At 48.5% G+C, this 17,639-nt stretch overlaps 1 protein-coding gene across 2 annotated transcripts in view; it reads left to right on the top strand.

Annotated features, from left to right (window-relative positions):
* Window positions 1-7,438, top strand: part of CNNM2 (cyclin M2) — a 179,386-nt gene extending 171,948 nt beyond the window's left edge. Inside the window, exons 6-8 of one of the 2 annotated variants that reach the window (XM_006879970.1) lie at window positions 989-1,054; window positions 5,170-5,354; window positions 6,512-7,438. In XM_006879970.1, coding sequence (XP_006880032.1) covers window positions 989-1,054; window positions 5,170-5,354; window positions 6,512-6,721 — 461 coding nt within the window. In that variant the 3' untranslated portion in view covers window positions 6,722-7,438. The remainder of the gene's footprint in view (window positions 1-988; window positions 1,055-5,169; window positions 5,355-6,511) is intronic. The other variant, XM_006879971.1, reaches the window with a different exon arrangement.
* Window positions 7,439-17,639: the final 10,201 nt, after the last annotated feature.

The following is a 17,639-nucleotide window of genomic DNA, read 5'->3' as shown; positions in this document are numbered from 1 at the left end:
GAGTGGTCCTTCCATATAACCAGCCTCATCACCAGGTCTCCATCAGGCTCACATAGCTTACAAATGCTAGTTCGTCAACAGCATGTTCCTGATTCCAAAGCCTGATGTTTGACTTGACTATACAGCCAAGACGTAGGACTGTATCTGTTCATTGAGAAATGCAACTAGTACAGTACGTGAATGTCAAGATAGTGTTTTTATTGATTAACATTGATTCTGTAGGGATCACCTTCCATAGGGAGTGACCGAGCTCTGCACAAGGAGTGTGACTCCTGCTCGGCAGGACAGTGTTGGGGGCACTTTCCAGTCACAGGGATCATCCATCAGGCTCCTCCCACTGTGAAGACGTGGCGTTGGAGCTGACGGAGGTCGGCCATGTAAGGCAGTCTTTATTTACTCTAAAGTATGAGGTCCCAATTATAATAGGATATCTCTGTATAACATGCCTGCGCAAAGAACGTACACACTGCACATAGTAGACGATTGTATGAGGCATTTGTGTAGTTTGCAGAAACATAAAACACCAAGTATACTGTATAGAAATGTGATAATTTGAAATAAGATTAAACTGAGTAACTAATTACCTGCTGCGGACAGGAATCTGTGCACTGAGTATGTGGGCGCTGGCCCTGCTGGTTTGGGCCCTGCTCTTAGGACAGCTAGGCTGTTGGGCACCACTTTATATGTGGCTGTTTGTGAATTAATTCCTTGAGAACAGCACAGTTTTGAGGAATCAGCTCCCGCTGTATAGTAACGGCTGGAGCAGGGTCTGGGCTGGTGAAGAAGCAGGCGGGTAGACCTCTCCGGATCTCAGGCTCCCTCTGTGTTCCTCTTTCTGGAAAGCTGTGGGTGTTTACAGGACATTCTGTCTCCAGCATCAAGGTTGCCTGCTCCTGCTGTAGGGCAGATGTGCGCTTCTCTCCTGATTACAGGTGTCTCCTCCTTGCCCTCTGACACAGTCTCACCCTGGTTTTTCTCCATTTTTCAGTTCCTCTGTCCCTGTCTCGTACCTTTGTTGTCAGCAGGACAGAATTGTTAGCAGCAGGTTCTCCAGGTAATTCTGCATGTTTCCTTTTCCTAATTCTCCCAATTGCCACACACTTGGCTCCACCAAGACTATTTCCAGTCGTTCTTTGAGTTCTCGAACCCTAGAGATCTGTGATTTAACAGTGAGAAGTCCAGGAAAGGGTAAGCCCACAGCAGATGCGGGAAGAGTTCAGGGAGGCCGGAAGGGAGTTTGGGAACAGGAACACTGATGAGAAATGGAAAGTGGTTCTGAAATGGACCAGCAGTGTTTCCCAGCTGCTCAGCCCTGCCCCTGGCCTGGAAGTTTCAGAACAGCTAACGGGGGCTGCTTTGGGGCCTGGCACTGACTTGTGGAATGACTTGAGAAACCCAGGGGACCCCTCCCCACCCCCACCCCCGCCTTCTACTGAGCTCATTCTGTGCAGCACATTGAGCTAAAGCCTGATGCGCCAGGAGCTTGTCTTGGTTCACAGACTCCCCCACCCCATTCTCGACTCTCTGGTCTTTCTGCCAACATTCAGGCGAACGGGTACAAGCCTTCCTGCTCTCTGTCAGCCAGGTGGCTCCTTCTTCTTCCTGGCTCCCTCTCTTTGTTTTGAAATTAGTGCTGGGCACATTCCTAACCAGCTGCTGATTGTCCCCTGTGGGAGGATCTGGTCGCTAATATGTTCAGCTGTTAAAAAGAAAGGAAAAGATTTAATCTTTCTTTAATTAAAACTGCTGCACTTTCATATTTAGTAATACAATGTTTCTTATTTACTTTGTTCAGCAGTTTATAGTTTTAAATCTGACAGGTGAAATTTGTATTTCATAATCCAGTTTCAGCAAAACTCAACAATGTTGATAGGTAAAGGAGACAATACTTGTCTTAGAGAGAAGTCCCCTCAAACATATGATTTTTAGATGTTTGGCAGATTTAGGGGTGAGATCATAGCCTATTTGAATGAGCTGGTGCAGTGTTTAAGCGCTTGACTTAAAGGTTAATGGTTCAAACCCACCCAGCGGCTCTATGTGAACAGACCTGACAATCTGCTTGCATAGCCTATGAACCCGGTGAGAGAGTCTCCTCGTGTGGGTCACTGTGTGTCAGACTAACTGGACAGCATATAGACGAACACACGTATATGGGTATAAACATATATATACGTACACACATACATATGTGTGTATATGTGTCTGTTTGTGTTTGTACTTTACAGCCCCCTATCCTATTTGCTTTCATCTGCTGCCTTTTAAAATTTACCAAACATGTGGGAGCTGTGGTGGCCTAGTGGCAAAAAGGTACACTGCAATCCCAGAGGTTCACAGTTCGAAGCCACCAGAGGCTTTGTTGGAGAAGGCAGAGCAATCTCCTCCCATACCAGTCAGATCTGATTTGACAGTACACACACACAAAATAATAAAGTAAAATAAAATGTACCAAAATGGACATTGAGTGACTAGCTAGTGAAGTTCATGGAAGTGCTGTTTGTCAATTATCTTTTCTGTTGAACTTCAAAAACCAAATTCCCCGCCATTGAGCCTGTTCCGACTCACAGTGACCCTACAGCACAAAGCCGGGCTCTCTCACAGGCTTCTGTGGCTGCAAGTCCTGATGGAGCGGACGGTTTCATCTTTATCCTGTGGAACAACTGGTGGGTTCGAATCACTGACCTTTAGCAGTCTAACTCCTAACTCACTGTATCACCAGGGTTCCTTCTATCTGATTCTGAGATATCTATATATCTATATGTTGTTGATTGCCATTGAGTCGAGCAGTACTCATAGCGACCCTATGAACAAAAGGCCTGAAGCCTTTCTATTACTATAATTTATCAAAGTTCATAGAGTTTCCGGAGGCAGGTTGTTTAGGAAGTGGATGCCACTCCTGCTTCCAAATACATTAACTATATAATCAATGTTATGGGTAGCCAGGACTTCAGAGCTGCCTAGATCTGCAATAGTATGATAAAAAATAAAGGTGGGGGTAAAACTAGGGACTTGTTCTTTATTGTATATTTCTATACTAGCAAAAAGAAAGGATGATTCCTAGGCAGGATGGATTAAATAAGAAGGGGGGGGGGAATCTAAGGCAAAAGAAGATCAAATTGGAAGCTTTTTCATAGTTGTCCTAAAACTTTGGCAGTCAACCAGCCTGCTCTGGGGAGGCCACTTGGAGTGTGCATTCCTCCTGGTGTGAATTCACATCTCACTGCATTTGTCTCCTGGGAGGATTTTACAGGAGAAAATATCAGGAGAATTAGAAGTACTCTTCAAGGCTTCCGATGTCTACCTACCAGCACACAGGCTGTCATCAAAAAACACTGTGCCCAAATGGGGGGGGGGTTTGTGCGGGGAGAAGGGTGCAACAATGAATGAATGGAATCCCAAAATCTCTGTAGATGTTCATTGAAATGAAAAATAAACAACCTAAATTTAAAACAAAAAAAAAAACAAAACACTGTGCCCTTTGACTATTTTTACAACCTTTATAAATTTTAGCATGCAAAAGTAAATACCATTTCAAAAGTGTCTATGAAAGCAGTGCTGGGGTTTGTGGCAACAGCCCCGGGGTACAATGTGGTCTCTTGTTTCAGAATTGCTCTGTTGTCCTGGGTGAAGTTACCATGGCATGGAAAGGCTTGGTGGTGAGGGTAGACACATGCTGGAAAGGTTGGGGATGAAGTCAAAAGGAAAGAATATAATAGCGACAGGCCAGATTTATTAAGCACTAATTGGATACCAGATGCTGTGCTAAGCACCTTATGCATTCGCTCAGTTTTAATCTTCATCACATATTCGGGGGGAAGGTGCTATTATTGTCTTATTTTACAGACGAGGAATCTGAAACTTAGTGTAGTTGAGTAATCTGTTCAAAATTTCATTCAGTTAAATATAAAACATCTGATAAGCTATAATTTGCCTTGTTCTCTTAGAAGATAAGTGGTAACAACAAAAGGAACTACTCAATTGAATTTTGAGTACCATTGGAGAATTGTTACACAATATGAAAGTTGTAGGGAGAATCGTAGCATGAAAATTTGAGGAGAAAGTGAATAAGTGATTGAGATTCCTGGGAGACTTACCATGTACTCTAGCTGTCGTGCTGTAACATGGATATTGATCACTTGGATTCTAAGAGATTGATCAGAATGGGATGAGGCATTGATAAAAATCTATTAGGAGACAACAGAAGTACTTAGCCTGGAGAGGAGGCGTCATTGGTTGGTAGGCAAGTGAGATGATAGGTCTTCTGTCAGGTGATGGCTAGGACTAGCCAAGGGCCTGTTGTCTATGGCAGTATGTCAGAAGCACATAACATTGCAGAGAGGAGCTAGCCATCAGAGACGTGTCACCTCCAACCTTGTGGCATTGTGTACTTCAAGACCAGATAATTGTTGTGCAGTAAGCTTAGTTAGATACTTTTGAAGAGCCCTTGGCAAGGAGGTGGGCTTTATTGTTAATGAAGTCATGACAATGAACTTCTCTTTAACACCAACATCATTAGACTCACCTGAATTCCTTTTCTCTTTGTTTCAATGAAAGAGAACTGCTAAAATCTCACTGAAGAATTTCCCTGCACCTAGGGGACTTGATCACACTCTTTAAGGGATTAGTGTCTTCCAATGTTTTGGAAATCTTGAGTTCTCCTCAAGGCTGCTTGCCAATGAGTTTTAATTGGGGTCAAAGGGGAAGATAATAATAGAGTTGGCTTGGGGTACGCTGTGAGGGAGCAGAAATACAGCGATCTCTTAAGAGCAGGTGGTGATATATGAGCATTCCCGAGTCCTCGGCTTTTGCTTCCGGCGGATGAATGAGTGCTGCCTTCTCCTGCCCCATGCTTACTACCCAGCAGCTTCTGCATCTTGAACTTTCTCTCCTCCCCATCTCTGCAGTTCCTAGCACATGGTGATGCTCAGAACAGACATGCAGCCGCCACAGGCACTGCGCTTAGAAACTTGGGGAGTCTTGTATCTGTTCAGAGATAGAACCAAACAGCTAACGCCACCCCAGCCCGTTCCTGAGTGAAGCCACACGCTGTAGGAAAGGCGTGGTGGGGAGCTGCATGGCCGCGGATAACCGGGCTTGTGTGTGAATGGAGAGCAGAGAGCTTGCTCTTTTGGCTGCCTTAAAGCATTGTGGGTCTTCCCCCCCCTTTTCCAGGTGAAAACAAGTCACCTCCTCGTCCATGTGGCTTGAATCACTCAGACTCTCTCAGTCGAAGTGACCGGATTGACGCTATCACACCGACACTCGGGAGCAGCAACAACCAGCTCAACTCTTCATTCCTTCAGGTCTACATCCCCGACTACTCAGTGCGCGCCCTTTCGGACATTCAGTTTGTTAAGGTAAGTGAAGAGAGTGGGGGCCTGGCCTTTGCATCCTTTCCCTTTGTTTCAGTGAAAAACTAGTATTAAATTCACTGAAAAATCTCCATCAAGCCTCCTCTGTCATGTTGAGGATGTCCTGTCTTCAGTTCACGTCCACAGGCCCTGCCTTCAGCTCGTCTGCTCAAGACTTAGGCTGGGAGCAAAGGTTTATTTCACTGGCTTCTCAAATCTAGTGAGACTTTTTTCAGGAAACAAGAGATGGAGAGGGGGTAAAGTTAAAGATTTTCAACATGTTCTACTGGGTGAACTCCTGTAGTGACTTTCTTTCTGGCTGGGCCACTGGGCCACTTGGCTGAGGACAGCCCTGCCTCCTGAGATGGGGTGAGGGGAGGAGGCTATTGTGCCCTGAAGACCAAGCTGCTTTTTGGGTTGGCAGAGCTATTCCTTATGCAGCAGGCTATCAGAGCTCCTTTAGGCTCCTTTTTCTTAGCTGAAATAGGGATGTTCTTTGGAGAATGAGCCAGCCTGGACTAATGAAAGTTTATTTGTTAGTTCTTGTGAAATTTTGAGACAAAATTTGGGAATGGGCTTATATCTGTCAGAATCAACTTGAAGTTTAAAAAGTGATGAGTCAGGGAGCTCTGATGGCTTAGTGGCAAGAAGCTGCACTGCAATCTCACAGTTACGCAGTTCGAATCTATCAGATGCTCTGCTGGAGAAAGAGGGGCAATTTCCTCCTGTACCAGTCAGATCCGATTTGATGGTACACACACACAAAAATTAATAAATTTAAAAAAAAAAATAAATAAAAATTGATGAGTCAGGGAGCTCTGGTGGCCTGGTGGCAAGAAGCTTTCACTGCAGTCCCAGAGGCATGCAGTTTGAATCCACCAAATGCTCTGCTGGAGAAGGGGCACACACACACAAAATAATAAAATAAAAATGAAAATTAAAAAAGTTAAAAGAGTCTCTGTTCAGTGGTGATTCCACGTGAGGAGAAGCCAGGTCTAAGAGAGCAACAGGAAAACCTACAGTGGGAAAAAGAGAGAGGGGGGATTTCCTTCTAAGGAAGCTCCATGGGGTCGTTCAGGGGGCTTGGGGTGTGTGTGACTCAGTGTCGTGACAAGGAAACCTAATTATCTTGGTTTGTTTTCTGTGCCACCTTCTGGCCCCAGATCTCAAGACAGCAATACCAAAATGCCTTGATGGCATCCCGGATGGACAAAACTCCTCAGTCATCAGACAGTGAAAACACTAAAATTGAATTGACTCTTACGGAGCTGCACGATGGGTTGCCAGACGAGACGGCCAACCTGCTCAATGAACAGAACTGTGTGACACACAACAAAGCCAATCACAGCCTGCACAGCGAGGGCGCCATCTAGCGGCGCCTGCCGGCCTGCCTGTCACCTGCCCCAGGCCCCCGCCCAGGGAGCTCAGCCTCCTGTCAACACGATTCCATTAGTGTGAGCTTGTCTGCCATGCTGCCTCCCGCAACATTCCAAGACCAAAGACTCTGTCCCCTTCCCAGAAGCCGCCGAGGAGGATGGTGAAGGGAGGAATGGAACCCCCAGATGGGACACCGATGGCTCGGGCATGGCGTTCAAGACCTTGGAGATAAACTTCCTCCACCCACATAGAATCATGTTTATTTTTCAGCTGTACCTTCCATCACTCTCCTTCCTCGATTTGCATGAAGTTAAAAATTATTGCGATTTATTTTTTCAGGAGATCATGGTGGGTTTTTTTTTTAAAAAAAGCGTCTTTTGCAGAGTGTACGTTGTTCTGTCTGGACTCTGCTATGATCCCTAACAGGACAGACTTGCCCCTCAGATAGCCTTCCCAGGGAGGGGTCCCCTTCCTCTGTGCCCTCATGAGTGTCGCTGTCGCACTTGAAGGATGAATGAAGAGAAACCGTGTTCACACAGCACCTGCCAGGCCCATCTCTGGGGTCTGCAGTCACCCCTCCAAGCTCAGTGTTGTTCTCAGCATTTCATGTGAACTATCCCTTTGCCTCAGGAAGGCTTGAGGTTTGCTTGGGAATGTCCTTTTATGCTCCCATTCTAAGGAATTTTTCTCACCAAAATGAGTATTAATGAATTTTAAACTCATGGTTTATCATTGGCAAGAGGCGAGCTGACTCCGTCCTGACTGCCCGGCCCCCGGATCTCGGCTGGCCGCCCCCACCCGCCCCACATCGCAGGGCCTTGCTCCTGTTAACCCAAGATGCTGCTACACAGATGCCAAACGGAAGCCACCCTGGGCTTTCCAGAACACGCATGACGTGGAGTCAGAGCCCCTTCCCGCCGGGACACACGCCCATTCCAGGAGTCGGACTGGCCAGCCGTGTTCTTCTCTTGGGCCCACCAGGCATTCCTAGCCCTGTTTTTAAAGGAGGGAACTTGGGGAAGCAGCTCCTGCCCCTCCTTCCAGGGACCTAAGGGTCCTTGTTTCCCCCCTGCCCACGGGCCTCTGCGCTCCTGCCTCGGATGCAGCCGACGCAAAAGGCCGCCTGTACAGCCAGGGCCAACTTGGCCCCCAAACAGGGATTCAGAAACCAAATGTGTGTTGTGGCCATTTTATGTGTGTCTCTGTCTTATTTTAATACCAAATTCATCATGTGTCAGGAGTTTCATGTCAAGAGGTATTTCTTCAGCGACTGAGGGTTTAATGTAGCCATCTGAAGTTGGTCCAAGGGCTGTTTACCCACACTCCTCATACCCTGAAATGAGCCCATGGTCATGACTCGGCTTCATCTAGAAGGTCAGTACATCCTGTGTCTGGTTACTAACGATGGCAGCACGCTCGTCCTGTGGTCTTGCTGACTGGAGCAAAGCAGAGCTCTGTCCTCCCTCCTCAGCACAGGCCATCTGTCCCCGCAGGTTGGAGGAACCTGGCTCTGGGGGGTGGGGACTAGGAGGCAGTGGTGGCAAAGACCGTGGAGTGCTAGCCCGGCCTCCTGATGGGCAGCTTGGTGACTCCTGTGTCACCAGCACTCAACTCAGTGTCTCCTGGCCTGTCCTGGAGGATCTTGCTGAAGCTGCCATGTGCCTGAGCGAGTGGAGTATTAGCGACGTGTCCCGTGGTAACAGGACGTGGGGATGCTTTTTGTGAACAGATCTCAGGATCCCTGAGGTCCCTTGTGTGAACAGATCCATCCATTTCTTCAGCTGCCCCAGGCCGTGGGGATGTGGGGATGGAGACTTCCTGCAGGAATGTGCAGAAGGGAGATTTCCATGAGACTGACCTAGGCCCTGACCAGCTTCTTCCCAAAAATCTGCCACCGCCTGGCCCCACAGCACCCGCCTTCCTGACATCTGGGTGGGACCAGGCCCACTGGGTCGTGGTTCTCTGACTCTCCAGAGCTCTGTCCCCGGGCTCTCCAGGCCTGATTCCGGCCCGGCCCCAAGTTTCCTTGCTGTCATGGTTTATGGGGTGATGACGGTGATAATGGGGTGATGATGAGGCAGACACGCTGTCTCTCTACCCCCTGCAGGACTGAAACGGGTGAGCCCTGCGGTGGACTTAGGGGCCAGCTGCTGTGGCCTTGGTTTGGGTGATGAACTGATAACTTAATCCAGTACTGTTATTACTAACCACTCCAGGTGGTGACCAGTGGGCAAGCGTTAGTTTATACATTCGAAATGTCCTGTGAGTTCAGGAAACTGCTCTTGACTTCTGCTCAGTCACTTTTCTATCACAAGGAGTCTGAAATTAGGCCCCCTTGAAGGAAAGAAGGCTTCCTTTTGCCTGTTGTTCTGTTTGATTTCAGAAATGCCCAGAGGCCTTCACACAACTATTGTCTGAGACCAGGTTCCTTGTCCCCCCTGGAAACTGAGCTCTCAGGCTGTAGAAGGAGAGATGCTGGCTTGCTCCTGGCTTCCCTGGGGCGGAGGGAGCACTGTTGGGGCTTAGAGGGTGTGATGCAGTCATTACCTGTTCGTGAAGGAAGTAGACGATGGGGGGAGAATGGCTATTGAATGTGTGAAATCTTGAGGAGTGATGCATGTCTCTGAGGGCTGTCGTTAACCATGGATGAGGGGGTGTGGCCTCAACCCTGTGAGCCCCAGTGGAGCCCCCTCTGTCAGACCCATGGGCTTAGCCCTCCTCTACCATGGCCTCAGTGGCCACTGTCTTGGGGCCCAGCTTTGTAAATACTCTCCACCTAGAACCAGGTCTGAGTCTCCAAAGGTCCCCCAGGCTCTGCCTCCCCTTGTCCATGGCAGGGGATGGAGGAGGGAAGGTTGCGTTACCGACTCCCTCTGCTTATCAGCAAGTCCACATATATATATTCTGCTGGGGAATCAGAACTTTGAGATTTGTTTAAGGATGCTGGCGTGCTTATCAGCTAGTTTCAACCTTGGGACTGAAGTGGTATGAACTGGAAAGGGCACCACATTCCTCTCTTCTCACCTCTACACCTCGCACCCGTGGTGGGCTGGGCAAGCCTGCCTGGCTAGTGTTATTTCAAGGACCTTTTGTGTTTAAAATTGAATGCAGCATTTGGAACAGTAACTGTGAATATACCTACCTGTGCCAAACGGCACCATATAATTAAAGGACCAGCTTTTCCAAGTCTAAAACTATGGCGATAGATTCGAGTAGACCCTGTATTACCCTAGGACGTGAAGCAACAGGAATGTGAGGTAAGCAGGGCTGTGAAGAGCAGATGGGAACCCTGATCACCTGAACCTGAGTCCCAGCTCCTGAAAAGACAAAAGCCACCTCCTGAAGTGACCTACCTGGGGCTGTCCCTGCCTTTAGTGGAACCCCAGAGATGAGGTCTAGTGGGTAATCAGGGTCATGCCAGTGTTTCCCAGGTGTGACTCCCCTGGGCCAGCACAAGCTCGTGCTCCCCTTGTTCCCTGGGACCTGGGTTAGAGCAAGCCAGGCCCTGAGCGCCACAGCCCTGGCTCAGGCCCCAGTGGTGATCCTGGAAGGAAGGGGCTGAGGAGCCCCAGATGGGGTCTCTCTGCAGGGCCCCTGTCACTGCAGGAGCAGGCTCTGAGCTGGGCAGGCACTGTCCCCTCCAGGGCCCTGGGTCAGGGAGCCTTCTCTTCACAAAGGTCCTGGGTGAGCTGTGACCAACCCAGACAAGGAGGGAGTCAGGACAGAAGAGGAAGGCCGCTCATGCCATTTATCTCTGTGCAGCCTACTCAGTGGATTGGATTTTTTTATTTTTTTTTTAATCTCAGGGCCTATTAGCAAATCTTGACTTGATGATTCTTGTGTGTTCAGGTGGGCTGACAGGAGAGAGGAGTTTGAGATTTCTAAGTGAAGGCTCATGTTCCTCTCCCTTGAGGGGCAGGGACAGCCCTCAGCCAAGCGCACTGGCCTCCGGAGGTACTAGTCCTGCCCTCCGAGGCTGTGAGGACGGTCTTCCTCCTCCCTCCTCTCCATGCTTTATGGCTGTGGTGAAGGCTTGCTGTCTTCTCCTCTGACCTCCTTCCCTACGTGAGGCTCCTTCTCCGAGTCCCTGACCCGCCCTGAGGACATGGCAGGTGCAGCAGCCGCAGAGCTGACACCGTGTCCTCCCACCATCTTAGCCCGGGGACCCTCTTTACTCCAGACTTCTGGGACTGGCTCAGCCCAAGGACTCTCCTTCCATGTGCTGAAGCTGCTGTGGACATCATCTCACTAGCATTCTTCTCAGTATCTCATGATGAGAAATAGGCTGTACTTGAAGCAGCGTGAACACAACGCGAGGGTTTGTGAGCGTGAACACAACGCGAGGGTTTGTGTGTGAGGGTTTATACACGCGTTCCGCACCAGACACGGTACCGCTCCCACATGTGCTAGACTCAAGGCCTGAGTGTCCCTCCCCAGTGTTAACACAAGCTGGGAATGTGAACAAATTCAACAATGGCTGGAATCATCCGATCTCGTCAGAAGGGTCCCTTTCCCACATGGCCCCTCTCTATCAAGGATTCTCTTGACAAGTGATTCTTTTGGGGCAGCATCCTCTCCAGATCCACCAGGTAGAGCCCAGGCCAGGGCGCACGGACAGCACAGATATATCTGTCCTTTATGTTGGGGGTACTGCTCTCATGTATGAACAGCTGGTGTCCAAGGCTCCCAGGACAGGGGGAGGGGCAAGTGAGGCCTTTGGACTTTTAACCCCCCAAAACCCCAGCCTTGCTCTGATTCTTTTATCTTCACATCTGAAGTCCACTGTGAAGGTGGAACGTGCCGGCCCATTGACTTTTCTTATGTAGAGTCCTTGGAACCCACAAATGTATATGCTTTCTTTTATATTATTTATTATGTACATACACCTGTCCTGTGTAGATCTGTTTCAAAGTCCCTGATCCACAGAAGGTAGGGTCTGCTGCTCCCTAAGTTGGGTGAAAGGGCAATGGTTTGCTTCTTTTCCTTGGAGAAAGGCTGTTGCCCTTAAGGCGGGCCTGGGATTCTAAGCCCCTTCCACGGGGCCCACTTCCGTTCCTGACAAGCAGCAATTGAGAAGGATGGGCAGATCTCCTACCTTGTGGCAGGGCCTCCGGGAAACACTTGAGGGGCTTTGCCAGTGACCACTGTGGCCCAGGGCGACCGCTGTGGTAATGGGTGACTGCTTTAGCCCAGGTGACCACTGTGGCCCAGGGTGACTGCTGTGGTAATGGGTGACTGCTTTAGCCCAGGTGACCACTGTGGCCCAGGGTGACCGCCGTGGTAATGGGCGACTGCAGGATGGGGCCTCCGACCTTCCCACTGGCCCGCTCACAAGGTCTGTCACAATGTGTGCTTCGTCCCTTGGTTTCAGAACCCTCCTCTCTGCACTGTGGAAACCCGTCATGTGGGTGCGTCATGCGGGCTTTTCTTGGTCTGAAGCCTGAGGCCAGCCTGGCCTTGGCCTTCCAGGAGGTTCTGCTGTGCCTCACTTCCATCCTTGGGGGCTTTGCTCCCCGGACCCCGGCATACATTTCACATTTATCAGCAGCGGGGTTTTCGGAACACGGTATTCAGACCTGTGTACATGAACCTGAACCAGCCTAAATGCCAGGTCTAGGTCCTAAGGAGTTGTTGTGATGAGTGCGTTTTATAATTCAAACGATGTTGTAGATTTACAAGCTATTTATTTTGTACCAATTTATTTGTAAATTTTGCGATTGTTTTAAAAGGTTTTTACTTCTGTTTAGAGAAATTACTTGTTTCCTTTTCTAACGGCTGTGTGTTGCCACTCCCCGCTTTCATCTCTGAGATGCCGGCCATCCTGCCTGCCCTGCCCCCACCCCGCGTGGCTTCACTGTAGGAAAGCTGGGATCATCCTTAACGAGCAGCACCGCGGCTTGGCCTGTGCACATTATTCACCCTCAAGTCTCAAGCCCCAGTTCTGTGCCTGGGGTGGCCAATTCCGGGTACCTGTGGTGATGGTCTCCTTTGCTAGGACTGTGGTCTGTCCCCCATTGGGCCACCTCCCAGATCTGAGCGCAGAGCTGTCGCTGACGTAGCCCCAGACACTGTACACAAAGTTCAGCTGTGCAAATAGCTGTTTCCCCCTAAGATCAGCAAGACCAAAGGCCTGACTCAGGCCTCTCTGTGGGTCTTGGGGATGAGAGGAGCTTTGTAGGTCCCCTTGGGTTCTGCTAACCTAGGACAAGGTCAGAGGCGGCGTCTTCGGGTGCTGGAGGAGTCTGGGCAGCCCACAGCCCCATTCTCCACCCTCTTCTGCTTCTCTCCCTCGGTCATGTGACTGGACCTGCATCTTTTCAGGAGTCTGTCTTCTTCTGTTTTACATTCTGAAGAACTGAGCCTCTTTTAACAACGATCCCCTTCTGCCTCCCACGTATCTATTTAGCCATGCCTGCAGTCTCTTATTTCTACTTGCCCATGGGTAGAGGCAGTGAAGGTGAGACTGAGACCCGGCCCTACCCTGCCTCTCCCCACCTCCACTGGGCACTGACCACGACTTCCCGAGTGGAGACTGAGGTGTGTTCCAGGGCTGGTCTTCCTGGGCGCCTGCCTGCTTTCTTTAGAAGCGGGAAGGCTTTCTCTCTGGCCCATCTGCTCCCAGCTTGACACACTGGTTGGTTTCCCTGCTTACTCGCTTTGTCTAGATGAGTCCCGAGTTTGAATCAGGAAATGCTCCCAGGAACATGGAGGCTGATTTCCCTGTGAGGACAAGCTCTGCTCATGTGTCCCCCCTCCATCCAAGTGGTGCATACGGGTGTCATGTCTAAGCTTTATGGTGTTGTGCTCCTCAGAGCCCCTCTCCAACGCGGCGCTTCTGGGGATAGATACCGGTTAGATACCGGTTAGAGCGTCTTGTGGGGGCAAGTGACTGGTACAAATGGAATGAACTTTTTATAGCCTGGAATTGATTTCTGGAAACTTATTTTATACGTTTTGAAAGTAATTAAATTTAATAAAGAGGTGATTCCTTATTAAAGCCAAAATTCTATTAGATGGCTAATAAACTCTTGTGCTTTCTTCATGTGACTCTTGTGTCATTTTCCCTCCTAGGCCTCCCACCTGTGCTCTTATATTCAAGGAGTCTCAGGACACAGGAATGGTTACAGGCCCTTTTCTCTCCAGCCTCCCCCCTGGTGGCGACTGTTGAGGGGGTCAGGTGCCAGATGCTCCGTCTGAGTGCTTTTCCGGCTAGGGAGTGTGACTATGAAGCCAGGACAGGAGGCCAGCACGTGGACAGACTGCAGCCCGAGCCGAAATTCTTCTCCTTCAAGCACTTGAGGGCAGAGATTCCAAAAATGTAGTTTTCTCTCCACAAGGCAGAGGCTACCTCTGGTGAGAGCACCTTCTGCAAACGCTGGACGCGTCTCATAAACAGACATTTTCCATGATGGGAAGGTTGGCTTGGCAAATCTGTCCAAGTATCTTAGGAACTCGTGAGACTTGGAAGCCTGTGTCCGTCTTTCCTGGGAGGAATGTGCACTGGGCTGCATGGGCTCTGGGCTGTGTGGGAAGGCTTCCTGAGCCTAGACTCCTCAAGCCCTGTCTGCACTCCCACGAGGCCTGGCTTTGGGAGGCACTCGAGGGGACTGGCTGATCTAGATTTGATTCATGAAGCAATCTATCCACACCTTACTCAAGAATTTTTTTTTAAAGGATTAAAACAGGATCAAAACTTTTTGGTTTTGTTTCTGTGGGAAGAACCATGAAGGAATTAGGCCACAAACTGTTCATTTTCTTTTAAACTGAGACATAACAACACTTTTTTTAGAGATGCAGTGACAAGAATCAACAAGCCAAAAAGAAATATCTTGTGTTTGGCGTGGTGTATTTTTGGTTAGATGGGTACAACTGAACTATTGTTTTTTAACTGCATACCTTTGTTGGAACCAAACTGTGTGACCGTGAGATGAGGGCTCTTGTGTCTGAAGACGGAAAGTCGGAGAAGAGCACCAGATCCAATAGGAAGAGCGGGTGTGTTCGTCCTGCGCAGATCCACTGTCCTGTCAGAAGATGCCCTTGGCTGTTCCTCGGTATCTGAGTGTCAGCACTGGGAGAGGGGGAGCCCGGTGGGGCAGGGCGAGGCCCCGGGCGAGGCCTGGTACAGCTTTCTAGCTGGCGAGAGCAGCACCATTTCTCTTCTGAGAAGGCTGCTCCGGGAGCTTGGTGGTAGCGATTCCACTCTCAGGGCGCCCCAAAGTGGTGCATCATTTACACTTGTTCTCTTTGAGGAAAAATTTCTTTATGGAGCACAATGGCCTTATGTTAAGCTGTAAGGCCCTGGTCACCAAGAAAGTCGTTCATCAGAAGCATGGGGATTGAGCCCTATCAGCAGTCCCCTCCCTCCTTGGGAACTGGACTGTTCATTTAATACCAGCAGCTCCATCGTGGCTGCCACTTTTCCCACCATCAGACAGAGTCGAAATAGTTTCCATAACATGGAATGTGGACAAGGCTCCTACCCTAAAGCGGACCTAGGTATGCACTTGTTTGTCTCAGGCTATTTTTGGCAAAAGCAGAGTATTTTAAATGCCTTGGTGGCCTCGGAAAAATGGCACAACTTTAAAGTTGTTGACATAGTATTTCTTAAATCAATAAAATGAATTTTAAAATATTTAAACATGCATAAAGTACTTTTAAATCCGACATGTAACTAACCACTGTGTGTGGCTTTTTAAAGTGGTGTTTTAAAACGGCACCAGCATGACTTAAGGAGCAGTGGCTCTGAACCGGTTATTCTAATTCTAGTAAAAAACCACTGTTCCTAAAAGGATCTCAGAAGGGTAGCTTGAAGAGCTGGCTTGCTTATTTTAGGTAGGAAAATCTGAAAACAGTCTTTATAAAGAAAGACACTAAACTTTTAAAGGTACTTTAAGTACCTTTCCTGAAATAGAGCACCAGCGCTTTCTCTGAGCATTTCAGACGTTCATGTCTCTTCCCATGCACAAAGGCCTCCTGCTGAGGCAAGTGTCAGGCTGGATCTGCCCTGAGGGTGCCCAGCTGCTGGCCCCCGTGCTGTCTGCCTCAGCGTCCAGTCCAGCGCCCATGAGGGGAATGCCTGGTTCAGGATGAAGATGGGGAATTATGTGTTTTCAAAATACTCAGGGAAAAAAACTTCTCGAAATGGATGACAGATCTATCTTTTCATTATCTAAAAATGCTCAGGGTTTTTTAAGGAAAATTTTAAAAATCCTCACCACTTTACCGACAGACATCTTTAAAAATTCTGACCACTGCACTGATAGAAAAGATCATGCTAGATGTAGGAAAAAAGACTGAAACTGTCAACGACTTCATTTGACTTGGATCCACAATCACTACACTTGGCACCAGCAGCCAGGAGCTCCGGAGACATACTGCACTGGGAGAGTCTGCAGTCAGGGATCGCTCCACTGAGCAGCAATGATACTAATCTGAAGACTAGGGTGTGCCAGATTTCTTTTCAGTCACTTGCTATGCATACTACAGCTGGACAATGAATAAGGATGAGAGAAGAAAAAGTGAGTTGCCTCTGAGTTTTGGTGTTGGAGGAGACTTCTTAATACCCCATAAACTACCAAAAGAACAAATAGGTGTATCTTGGGGAAGGTGCGGCCGGAGTGCTCCCTGGAGGCAAGCATGATGAAGCTTCATCTCATATACTATGGGCGTGTTTGCTAGGAGAAGCTATTCCCTGGAGAAGGATATCATGCTTAGAAAGGTGGAGGGACAGTGAGGGATAGGAAGACCCTCAACAAGGTGGATTGACACAGTGACTGCAGCAGTGGGCTGGACTGTGTCAGAGATGGTGAGGCTGACACAGGATAGACCAGGGTTCAGATTTATTGTTCAAAGGGTCGCTATGGCACCTAACAACATACACTTTAAGTTCAGCTTCCTTACCTATTGGCATCAGAGAGGGACTCACAGTTCAAATTTGAACTCTAACAACACAATTACTACACTTGCTGTGTGTGCCCTTGCGCCTCTAGTATCCACAGCACCTGTCTAAGATTCCGCTCTGGGTCTTAGGTATTTGTTAACGGTTACAGCTTGCTCGGCTCCACAATCAACACCCTTGGTATCAGCAGTCAGGAAATCTAAAGATGAACTGCATTAGGTAAGTCTGCTGTCAGGGACCTTTCCACAGTACTGAGAAGCAATGATGTCAGTCTAGAGACCTAATCCAGTCCATGGTCTTCGCAATTACTTACTATGTATCAGAGAGCTAGATAATGACTAAGAATGACAGAAGAAGAATTGGTGCCTTTGAGTTGTGGAAGAGTCTTGAACATACCATGAACTGCCAAGAAAATAAATCTGTCTTGGAGTCTCTCCTTGGAGGCTAGGATTTTGAAGCTCCTCCTTACATATAACCTTTGGGCATGTGGCCAGGAGAGGGCCAACATGCTCAGAAGGGTGGAGGGACAGCACAGGAGAGGAAGAACCTGAATGAGATGGATCGATACAGTGCCTAGGGTTATGGGGGTAGGTGCACTGGAGTCAGTGAGACTGGCTCAGGACAGGGCAGGCTTCAGAGCTGTTGTACATAGGGTTGCTATGAGTTGCAGGTGACTGAAGGACAAATAACAGCAACAACAACATCTGCTATTTGCTTGCATTTCTAACCTGACACTTCAAAGTAACATATATTCCCAATAACAGTTCCATTTCCTGGCATGAGCTAATCTATAGCCACATCAGAAGTGGGGAGGTCATACACATCATTGCTAAATTACTGAGTTGTGTTTCTTACCTATAAAATGAACATTAAAAGGGGGAAAAAATCCTTACCTCACACTCTTATACCAAAAAGCATTTTGTGAAAAATTTTTGAGGCCTGTGAAGAGCTATAAATATAAAAATCATGTTAGATGATGTAAATTCTTTTTGTTTTAAACCAACAGAGACCTGGGC

Source organism: Elephantulus edwardii, unplaced genomic scaffold (genome assembly GCF_000299155.1).
Source record: "Elephantulus edwardii isolate Elephantulus edwardi_28Jun2011 unplaced genomic scaffold, EleEdw1.0 scaffold00006, whole genome shotgun sequence".
Taxonomy (NCBI): Eukaryota; Metazoa; Chordata; class Mammalia; order Macroscelidea; family Macroscelididae; genus Elephantulus; species Elephantulus edwardii.
This window is presented reverse-complemented; position numbering and strand designations above follow the sequence as displayed.